Here is an 11511-nt window from a genome sequence, read left to right as displayed (position 1 = left end):
TCTAATAAGATCCAAAATGTATCCTGGATCAAAACAGTAACGATGCTGAGTCCCAGTTGGGTATTTTGCCCTGCGGTGGGTGAGCTTTTTTTTTTTTTTTTTTTTTTGGGGGGGGGGGAACAAAGTCGTGCTGATAATTTAGATAAATATTAGTTTGGACGCCGCTCCGAAGTGCAAGCAATACTAATAATGTCAAATCAATTTAGCGGTAACTGAAATGTTAAATCAATGTCGCGTACTGCATCATTTTAAAAGACATGTCTATTAAATATGACCCTTGTATTGGACCTTATTAGATTCTGCGGACGTGCCTAATGAAGCCGGTGCGTCATTTCTTACTTTTCACAAGTAAACACGCGAAATACCAAACCAAATCACAAAGAAACCCAAGATACATTAACCACTACTCATCTGATTCATACATATTCTGTAATATTTTTTTTTCCCCCCTGACATCACTCAAAGTCCTTGCCGTGTCACTTTGTCTATATTGCACCACGAGATTATATTGCATAGGATGTAAGCTGTAAAGCGGCTCCTTATTGCCCAGCCGTGTTTTGTGTATATTTAAATATCCTATGTCCTCCAGCAAGTACAACTCCCCCTGCTGGTGGGCGGGTTTAGCACTGTCATCCACACAAGTTTAGTGTTTTTTTTTTTTTTTTACAAACACAACAAACCCAAAACAATTTGTGCTTGTAAGCCGCAGGAAGGAACCGCGGTCTTAGCACTCCTGGTTGTCACTGCAAGTGGAGGTGACGCCAGCCTTGGACAGAAAAAGTTTGCCGCTGGGACACACGCAGACTTCGAAGAGGCCGTCGGCATTCCCGGAAACTCCTCCTTGGCTCTGGGGCAGATTGGCCATGCGGACCGTTTCGGCGTCCAGCACCAACTGGACAAGCGGGGAAGCACAGTCAATGGGAGCTTTTATGTTTCCAGTGAGGGCCTGATGGGTCAAGGGGGTCTCGAAGGGAAGTTACAGTAGTCACTGATATTTTTGGGGGGAACCTATCTTCTATAATTCACTGAAAAACTCACCTAGTCACGTTTTTTTTTGTGTGCTCAAGCCACGTCTAACACCAAAGTATTGCTGTGGCGCCATCATGTGGCCTTGGTAGTAACATCAAGTGTGAAGTCGTGTTTCTGGAGGTGTATCTGGAATGACTTATGGGGCACTTAAAGCCCAAGTGTCATCCCTATATACATTCTAAAATAGATATTGTAATGAATAATACATATAACATTATTATTATCTGACACGGAAGCTCTTTTCGAAGAAGAGAACATCTAAAAACCGAGTGGAGTGAGTGACCGGGGCAATATTACCCTGTTGTTTCGAGCAATATTTAGATGATATGCGGATCACGGCCAAACCACCTGCCAGCCCGATCAACCTCCGCACGGCAGGGATAAAAACCACACCGCCCGCGAGAGACAACGACGCCCCAGCCAAACCGCCTCCCCGTCTGATCCACTTCCACAGCGGAGGTGCGTAAAGATGAATTGTGGCAATCCACAAGGCCTGCGGAGGCCGTCCTTCAGCAGCTGCTGCACGGAAGCCTTCCGATGCGCACATCGACACATTGAGCACCCCTGACTTACGGATTACCCCCTCCCCGCCCCAACTATTGTTTTTTTAGTAGCTGTATACACACCTTCCTGTCGTTTGGAACCCATGGAGCTGTCGTCCTTTGCACCCGTGCGATCCATTTTTCACGACGAACCGGGTCTCTGGGACGCTTATGAAGGGTAAATCCATCCTCCCGAGTGTTCGAGCAATATCCAGCAATGCAACGAGCCGGCATTTTGGCTAACACGAAGGAACAACGAGCTACCTTCCGGCAGGTAAAACAAATAGAAAAAAAACAAACGAGTCCGCTTGACTGCGCTAATGACATTAACGTCACTTCCTGCTTCTTGTCGAAAAGAGTTACAAAAAGCCAAAATCATGTTATATACATATGGACATATCGGGTCCATATTGGCTGCCGTTTTTTCATTAATAACAGACTAAAAATCATGCATTTCATGACAGTGGCACTTTAAGAACGAGGTCGATTAATAAATCTGCCTGACAACGTTGACTGAGCTAGGAAAAACTTGGACTTTACTAATACTGTGTACTATACTTTTGGTATGGAGTAAGTCGCTGGGTCTGTACAACCCCCCCAACCATAAGTGTTGACATCCCACAGAGATGAGCGCGTTTCTCTTACCAGTCCCACGCTGGACTGCAGGATCATGTCCATGTTGGAGGCGGCTTCAATGTTTCCAGCCAAGGCTTTTAAATGAACTCCCTTTGGAGCGTCCAGGGTGAGTGAACGAGTGGGAGACTCCAACCTGAGGAGGACAAGGAAAACTTTCCATGATCTTGGAAGACCAGGAATCCGTCGCTCGCATTGGGATCGGACTGACGAGGTGACAGTGACGGGGGGTTGAAGTGCTCACCTCAGGTCTTTCAAGAGCTCCGACTTGAGCAGGGGAACCTCCACAGAATGTTGGAACAGAGCTCCTTCGGGGCCTGAGAGGGAATAAATGAACACAGATGACGCTGGTTTTCACACTTTTTGTATATTTAATATGGCACATCAATTATTATTATTTTTTTTTTTCCTTGTAAGAACTGCTGTGCTTGGTGTTCCCGGTTGGTGCTCCAGTGCAGAATGAGGACGACTTGTGCTCATTTCTGAAAGTATTCGCTTGAAAAATGAAACAAGCGTCTTGACAGCTAGCCGTATTTTTACTGACAAGTCTCACATGGAGGGAGGCCGCTTTCAGGTCTCCTATGGAACCAAAGCTGTTGTTGTTTGTTATTTAAAGGGAATGAGAGGAGCCATTGTGATTGGTGGCTGATGAAATCAGCTGTAAACACACCCAGACACTCTTGCATCTGTCAGGCTGCGCTGGTCTACAAAATTCTCAACAGCAGTCAAACCTGCTCCTGGTGAAGAGTTGCATTTCCCGCATTTTTATTTACGTTGGTCACGAAAATGCCAAAACTTAATGGCAGTGTTCCGGTTCCATACTCTTCAAGGTCCAAAATGCAGCAAGCGTGCATTTGTGAATGGATTAAGTCAGGGGCGTCAAACTCATTTTTCTCGCGGGCCACATTGTTGTTCCGGTTTCCCTCAGAGGGCCGTTATGACTGGTGAACAAAAATATTTAATCATCTCATCACCATTTATGAACTAGTTTGGGCATCAGAAATCAAGGGTAATGTGTTTTTCAACTATTCACGTTTGGTAACACAAAAATGCTTGTAATATCTTAACTTTGTCATTCATGATATATGACGATTTTAAATTTTGGTACAGATTTTTACAACAATCATGGAAATTGACACTCTAGACTTGGCTTCGCGGGCCACATAAAAACATGTGGCGGGCCAGATCTGGCCCCCGGGCCTTGAGTTTGACACCTAGGTGATGTGCAAAGCCACAAACCACAAGAACTCTGATTTCTTCGTCTGCGCTGCCAAATACGAGCAACAACTATGGTGGCCTTTAAGGGTAATTAAAAAAAAAAAAAAGGCTCAGTGCTGGACAAGCGGAAGAACTTTTAGAGCTCATGTGGGGAGCTAGAGGGGGACAAATATTTGACTTCATCAAACGTTCATCAGGACCAATGGACAAAAAAAAAAATCCAGAGTCAACATCACTTCTTGTAGCTATCGCAGTTAGGTGTCCCAGAACCGTATTTTTGCAGCGCTGTTATTATTCAAAGCGAGCGGCCCTGTCGGTCCCGCAGCCTCGCGGGAAGACGAGCGGCGGCGCTGGCCTCCGCTCGCTTTAACTCAAGCGAATCAGCAGATGCGAGGCGGAGACAAACGAAGGCCGACACCGCAGAGTCAATGAAAGAATCGCAAACGTGTTTCCTCGGGGCGCACGCGCTCGATTTGGAACCGCGTGCAGTCGAGCGACCCCCGGGCGTAACGTTGCTGGCGGTTGACACTCCCCTCGACATGAATCAGGCAACGCAGTGCGAGGTCACTGATGCGAGCTATCTGGCAAGAAGGATTATGAAGATGAACGCTTGGATCAACAGCTTCCGTCTCAATCAGCCTTTTCACTTCTATTCATTTCAGTTGTACTTCTTAATGGAATGTGTCAAATGGAATGCGATGTCATTGACAATCACCGTAATTTCCGGCCAAAAAACTGCATACTTTTTTCCCCGCACAATTTCCACCCTGCGGTTTATGCGGTGATGCGGCTAATTTGAGCATTTTTTTTTAACGGCCGCAAGGGGGCACTCGAGCGGAAAAGCCAAGAGTGAGACCTGTGGAATATAAGTGCCGAGGAAGTGACTTTTACCTGTATGTTTTTTTTTAACCGGCCGTATTAGCGCTGCGCTAGCGTTAGCACTGTGCTAGCGTGCTGCTGCTGTGTTACTGCTGCATCGCAGTTATTTTTACTTGTATGTTTTTTTAAACGGCTCTGCCGCGCTACCGTGTTTCTGCTGTGTTAGTGCCGCGTCTCAGTGATTTAGGTGTGGTTTTTTTCACCTTCCCTTTTAGCGTTGTGCTAGCGTGTTGCTGCTGTGTTACTGCTTTGTCTCAGTGCTTTTACTGTTTTTTTTTTTTTTTTTTTTTTATTACTGGCCCTGTTAGCGCTGTGCTAGCGTGTTTCTGCTGTGTTACTCTTGTGTCTCAGTGATTTTTACCGGTATGTTTTTTTTTTTAACTGGCCATGTTAGAACCGCACCAGAATTAGCGCTGTGCAAGCGTGTTGCTGCTGTGTAGCTGCCGTGGCTGTTTTTCTTTTTTTAACCTGTATGTTTTTTTGTTTTTTAACCAGCCCTGTTCATGCTACCGTGTTGTTGCTATGTTAAGCTAAGCTAAGGTATTAAAACTTTAAACTCTTTATAAATATCTCATGTTTCAATGTGGCCACTTGCGACTTTTACACAGGTGCGGTTTATGTATGTACCAAATGGTATTTCCTTTACAAATGTACTGGGTAAGGCTTATAATCAGGTGTGCTCTGTAGGCCGGAAATTACGGTTTTGTTTTTTTTGTGTTTTTTAATTCCGAAGTCTCTTAAAAATAAAAATCTTTTCTAACTAGAAATACATAAAATTTTAAACTTTTTTTCTTTCTTTTTTTTGGTACCTGTGATGCGCAATTTGTCTGGTCCGATCACAGCCTGCTTGTCATCGGCCGAGAACAGCATGTTGTTGGAGGAGCTGATGAACATCTTTGGAGTGTCTCCTTCGACCTGTTTTGGACCTGCAGGGACAGTTCTGACCTTTTAAAGACATGGCATAGATGTATCGCAGTAGATACAGAAAACACAAGAGGATTTGATCATTGGGCCATGGTGTAATGGAGACATTTAAATATGAAATACAGTATAAATTTGAAAAAGATACAAGTCTATGACTATTGAGTGCCACTTTTCTATATTACAGTACTATTTGTGACAAAATGCTCAACAGAAAATGACAGACCGGTATTGCTCTCCCACATGAATGGGTGAGAAATGTAACTTTATTAGATCAAGTTGGGTTGAGTTTATTTTGGGTGCGCCTCCTTGCTCGGCTTCTTACCCACAGACATCCTTCCCGTGACGTCACCGTTTTCATCTCGGGCATTGAGGTAAACTTTTTCCGTATCCGAGCGTACGAGTAGCGGAGAGTCCTGGAACGAAAGAAAGTTTGCGTCATAAAAAAAGAAAAAAAAAACGTGTTCTGCAAAACAAGACATACAAAGCAGTGATTCTCAAATTGCGGTACAAATACCACAAGTGGTATGAGGACTGTCTCTAGTAGTACACAAAAAAAAAATCACTGAAGTGGGCATCGTTCTACAGAAATCTTTCTCTGAAGATGCAATACACGAATTGCTCAGTACTTTTTACGATTTGGGAAGTTTTAAATGCATTATTTAGGTGCTAAATTTGATCACAAAGCATTCAAACACCTCCGCAAAATGGCTACATAATGTTAAGTGAGGGCGGCACGGTGGATCAGCTGGCAAAGCGTTGGGCTCACAGTTCTGAGGTCCCGGATTCAATTCCAGACCCGTCTGTGTGGCATTTGCATGTTCTCTCCTTGGCTGCGTGGGTTTCCACTCCGTTTTCCTCCCACATCCCAAAAACATGGATCGTTAATTGGACACTCTAAATTGCCCCTAGGTGTGATTGTGAGTGCGGCTGTTTGTCCCTATGTGCCCTGCGACTGGCTGGCGACCAGTACAGGGTGTACCCCGCCTATTGTCCATTGACTGCTGGGATAGGCTCAAGAACTCCCCTTATGAGGATAAGCGGCTAAGATCATATGATGATGATAAAATGGTGCCTTGTGTTCTGTGTCAAAAAGTGCATCAGGCGCAGAGGGAGAGCGATAATTTTATGTCCCATTCAAAAGCTGACAGAATCCAAATGTTAAACACATAAATGTCTTGATAATGAGGGCCGTGACGCTGGAAAAACGTTGCCATGAACAAGAAAACCTATAACATGTAAACAACTGCGGCAAAGTGCTCCCATGTGTTGCTCGCAGGCAGGGAGGCAGGCAGGCCGTCAACCGCGTTCCCACCGCAAACATCCTTGAGGTTCATCGGAAGCTCGCTGCAGGAGCACGTGAGCGGCGGGAGACTGGGCCGCATCCAAACTGCCTCGGAGCGCTCGGAAAAGACGAGGACGTGCGCATTCCGACAGCTGTGTAGCGGCGTTGCGGGGCGGGGGGTTGGTTCAACACGAGAGGGAGTAATGACAACTTTGCTGGATGGTTTAATTGCCAGGGAGGGGAAAAAAAAAAGCGGAGAAAGTTCACATACCTCCCTGGAGTGGATCTCCTCAGCGTAGAGGGGCAACAGGAACTCGGATTCGCCCTCCTCCAACTTCACGCCGTCGGAGTGGACTTGCAGGAGGCCCATTCCCTCCTAAGGTCGCACACCACTCGGAATCAGCTCGAGCAAAGAGTACGCCAACGTGGCAACCGACAGATAATCTCAATTAGCATGCAGGTGACGACACCATGAAAAAGAAGTATTTTATTTGTTCTCACAGTGTCGTGTCCTTTCATTGAAGTGGGAACTATCCTCCATTTTTCTGATGAAAACTCGGATACAGTATGGGTTGTTTTTGTCCTCAGGCCAAAGGCGTGTCTAGTCCAAAAGTATTCCTTTGGCGCAATGTGGTGGTATCTTGGTACCAAGAAACCATGTTGAAATGAGGGTTGGAGTTTCATTCATTACCGTAATTTCCGGCCTACAAGCCGTGACTTTTTTTCCACACGCTTTCAACCCTGCGGTTTATGCGGTGATACGGCTAATTTGTGCATTTTTTTCTAACGGCCGCAAAGGGCGCACTCGAGCAGAAAAGGGAAGAGTGAGACCGGTGGAATATATGTGCCGAGGAAGTGACTTTTAGCGTTAGCGCTGCGCTAGCGATAGTGCTGTGCTAGTGTGTTGCTGCTCTGTTACTGGCGTGTCTCAGTGATATTTATCGGTAAATTTTATTTTAATCAGCGCTGTTAGCGTTAATGTTAAACTCTCTGTGCACTGTATTTCTTTGTAAATATCTCGTGTTTTGATGTGGGCACTTGTGGCTTTTACACAGCTGCGGCGTATGTATGTACCAAATGGTATTTCCTTTACAAATGCACTCGGTGAGGCTTATAACCTGGTGTGCTCTGTAGGCCGGCAATTACGGTATATATATAATCCATAGGTCCCCCATCCCATGGGATCACCACCTGTGGGAGGGGCCACAGGGCTCAGGTGCAGTATGAGCTGGACAGTGGCCGAAGACATGGAACTTGGCAAAGGAATGTGGAACCTCAGCTCTCTGGCAGGTCAAGAAGTTCTGGCTAGACAAAGTCCGTTCAGGCTCTGGTACCAGTCCTACGGAGAGAGGTTGGACTCTCTCCCACTCTGGGGTTGCTCTTGATGAGAAGCACTAAGCAGATGTGGGTACACTTATTGCCCCCCAGCTCTGCGCTTGTACGTTGGGATTCACCCCGGTGGACGAGAGGGGAGCCTCCCTCCACGTTCGGGTGGTGGGTGAGGGGACAGGTCCTAACTGTCATTTGTGTCTATGCACCAACCAACAATTCAGAGTTCCCAGGCTTTTGGGAGTCCTTGAAAGGGATCCTGGAGACTCCTCCCACTGGGGGGGTCTTACATCTACATATATGAATACAGTATATGGTAGTGAAATTTCTTTTGAATCATAAATCACTATGAGTTGTACTTTTGAAGAGAGATTGAAAGTAAATGAAAAACAAATACTTGCTAGTGTGTCAAAATTTTCCTGATCTGCAATTTATACAGTGTACTTCATGCAGACTACCGGTGACAATTCACATTATTCCAAAAAATGAGCGACACGTACCGAGTTGAACCACATGACCCTGAAGATCCAGATGGTGAGGGCCAGGTTGACCACCAGGATGATGATGAGCAGCAGGACAAATAGGTAGAGGCAGCGCTTCCGCCAGCCATAGATGCCAACCTTGTATACGTGCTCGGGGACGGGTCCGGGCACGCCGCCGCCCTCCGTGCTGCTCTCGTACTGCTCGCCCACCATCTGCTACCTGCTGAGAACGACAATATTATCGAGATACAGGGGGAGGAAAACCACTGGACTGTACTGATGGGGTTGCCAGCCAATGGAGACAATTCTACAATCACAATCACACCTACGGGCAATTTACGAGTGTCCAATGATTGTTGCATGTTTGTGGGATTTGGGAGGAAACCGGAGTGCCCGAAGAAAACCCACACAGGCACGGGTGGAACATGCTAACTCCACACAGGTGGGTCCGGGATTGAACCCGGGACCTCAGAACTGTGAGGCCAACACTTCACCAGGTGAGCTACCGTGCCTCCTTATGAAAGTTAGAATAAAGAAAAGAAAAAAAAAATCTTCAAATTATACATACAGTATGAAATTAAAAATAATAATTAATAAATATGAGAAAGTAAGATTATTGTGAGGCGGCACGGTGGAAAGCATCGTCAGGGTGTACCCCGCCTCCTGCCCGTTGACAGCTGGGATATGCTCCAGCACTCCCCGCGACCCTCGTGAGGATAAGCAGGTAAGAAAATGGATAGATGAAAGATTATTGTGAGAATAAAGGTAAGATAAGGTTTTTACATACAGTACTTGTAAGAGGAAAAAGTCACAGTATTGCAACAATAAAGTCAGAATGAAGAGAGACAAGCTAAACTGCAAAATGACGATAAATGCAAAATATTAATGGGAAAATAGGGGGAATTGGATTTCATTCGATTGGCCGTAACTGTAATACAGGCTTGAAATTCAAAAGTAAATTCCTCGAGAAGGTTGTCAGGCATCCTGAATTGCATTCGAGCGCATACGTGACTCAGTGAGCCAACGGAAATGTTGACAGCTTTTCCGGCACTTTAACACTCAAAAGGGGAAAGTCAAATGTGGTCCACGAGAGAGAGCAGAGGCGGGTTCCTGAGCGCCATACGAAGCAAAGTCCGCACGACCGCAGCCGCAGGGAGCTGACGCCAAGGCGGGCGGAGCTCCAAACACTCGGCCTCCGCTCGGCCTTCCGTCGGCACACCGTCGGCGCTGCGCACTGTGACAAGGAGCCGCCCCCGGGACGCCTTTCCCACCCATTCAAGCATATTGGAGGCGGGGAGGGGGCAGAAGGAAATGTCTTATTGTGTCATCGTTCATGTGCGTTGGGAAACGCGAGAAGACTGGACGGCAGAAACGAAAATAAGATGACGTTCCACCCACACAGACGACAACATAGATTGCAAGAGGTCACTCAGCCCGGGGGGGGGGGGGGGGAGATAATGGAAAATATTTTTTTATGTACAACATTACAAAATGTTACAATCAAGAGGAAAAGAGCCATTCATATGCATCTCGAGGGACACACTTACATTAAACTTTCACATTCAGGTGGGGGCCACAAAATTTCATCTCGTGGGCCGAAAATGACCACACTAAAGCATCACCCACAGCCCCTTGATGCACACACACACACACACACACACACACACACGCGAGGAACATTTCCGTGGCAACCAAACAAAAACAGTGCTCAAGCTGCTCCGATTGCTAGGAATGTCAAAATTGTGGCACACCAGCTGATGATTTATTATTATTTTTTTTCTTGGGAAAATCATTTCTCTTCAGTGTATGCTAATATTTTGAAGCCTGCCACTCACGGAAGTCCGCTCACATCATCTGTGGCCGTGAATTCCAATTTTTCTTCAACTTGTCACCGAGTGTTCATATTCGCGATGGACGTCTCAGGAAGACAAACATAGCGAACGTACATATTTGTGTATATGTTTTTATCAACTTTTGTTTTAAGGTTAGGTTATAACATATGTTAGCTCCCTCTATGTAGAAGAAGGGGAACTATGAGACCGAGTGACTTCCCAGTAAGCGTCTGCTACGTACCCAGAGTTCCCCTGTTAGTAACGCATGCGCATTCATCACAACGAGACTTTTCAGCACGGGGGAGCGCTCAGACCGTCACACCCGGCCAATCGCAGAGCGCATAGAAACAAACGACCATTCGCACTCAGTCAGTCACATATTTTTCCGATTAAGAATCTTCATTGATACTGTCCACCTTACAACTTAATTCTTTTCAGCTTTCAACTTTATTGTCATAACTTTCCAACTTTATTCACGTGACGCTACAACTATATTCATGCAGTTCTGATTGTTTTTAGTAGCATTGGAACCTTTTCCTCATGGTATCCCAATGTCACGTGACGTTTGGAGTGTTGTTGTTGTTGTTTTAACTTTTCAACGTTTTCTCATATTTTTAATATCCACCAACCGTCCATCCATTTTCTTAGTCGCTTATCCTCACAAGGGTTGCGGGAGTGCTGGAGCCTATCCCAGCCGTCAATGGGCAGGAGGCGGGGTACACCCTGAACTGGTTGCCAGCCAATCGTAGAGCACATCGAGACAAACAGCCGCAGTCACAATCACACCTAGGGCCAATTTAGAGTGTCCAATTAATGTTGCATGTTTTTGGGATGTGGGAGGAAACCGCAGTGCCCGGAGGAAACCCACGCAGGCACGGGGAGAACATGCAAACTCCACACAGGCGGGTCTGGGATTGAACCCGGGACCTCAGACCCGCGAGGCTAACGCTTTACCAGATGATCCACCGTGCAGCCCATATTTTGAACATTTCACCTTCTATTGTTGTTTCCTCCATATGAATCAACTCCTAATTAAAATCAGAAAACAGCAAAACCACATGACTGATGATTATGTATCGCTTAAATAGGAAGCAAAACTGAATGGGCAAAAGTCCTGACAAAAAAAAAAAAAGCGGACTTCCCGTCTTCCACTCGGATGGCTCACCTTCTATAAATAGAGGGCTTGTGTACTATGTTGTCGGTACATTTTAGAAAAGGCACCACAAGACGGACACACACTTGAATGGTTTGGCTCATGAGCATATGAAGCAATCAAATCAAAATATAAGTCACTTTGACATGTTGCTCAAGTTATTTTTATGCCGCTGCCCTTGTATGGTAACACTCTTAACTTGTGTGCC

At 45.9% G+C, this 11511-nt stretch overlaps 1 protein-coding gene across 4 annotated transcripts in view; it reads right to left on the bottom strand.

Moving 5' to 3' along the window:
• sgcg (sarcoglycan, gamma) overlaps positions 1 to 11511 on the bottom strand; it is a 35077-nt gene that overhangs the window by 20462 nt on the left and 3104 nt on the right. For 2 of the 4 annotated variants that reach the window (XM_061828221.1, XM_061828220.1), the window contains exons 4-9: positions 8337 to 8538; positions 6779 to 6883; positions 5548 to 5638; positions 5111 to 5227; positions 2449 to 2521; positions 2217 to 2340 (exon numbers count right to left, since the gene is read on the bottom strand). In XM_061828221.1, the coding sequence (XP_061684205.1) occupies positions 2217 to 2340; positions 2449 to 2521; positions 5111 to 5227; positions 5548 to 5638; positions 6779 to 6883; positions 8337 to 8531 (705 nt within the window). In that variant the 5' untranslated portion in view covers positions 8532 to 8538. Of the gene's footprint in view, positions 1 to 111; positions 893 to 2216; positions 2341 to 2448; positions 2522 to 5110; positions 5228 to 5547; positions 5639 to 6778; positions 6884 to 8336; positions 8542 to 11511 lie in introns of those variants that run through there. The other 2 variants (XM_061828219.1, XM_061828218.1) reach the window with 2 other exon arrangements.

The sequence above is a fragment of the Syngnathoides biaculeatus genome, chromosome 8 (assembly GCF_019802595.1).
Source record: "Syngnathoides biaculeatus isolate LvHL_M chromosome 8, ASM1980259v1, whole genome shotgun sequence".
In the NCBI taxonomy this organism is placed as follows: Eukaryota; Metazoa; Chordata; class Actinopteri; order Syngnathiformes; family Syngnathidae; genus Syngnathoides; species Syngnathoides biaculeatus.
This window is presented reverse-complemented; position numbering and strand designations above follow the sequence as displayed.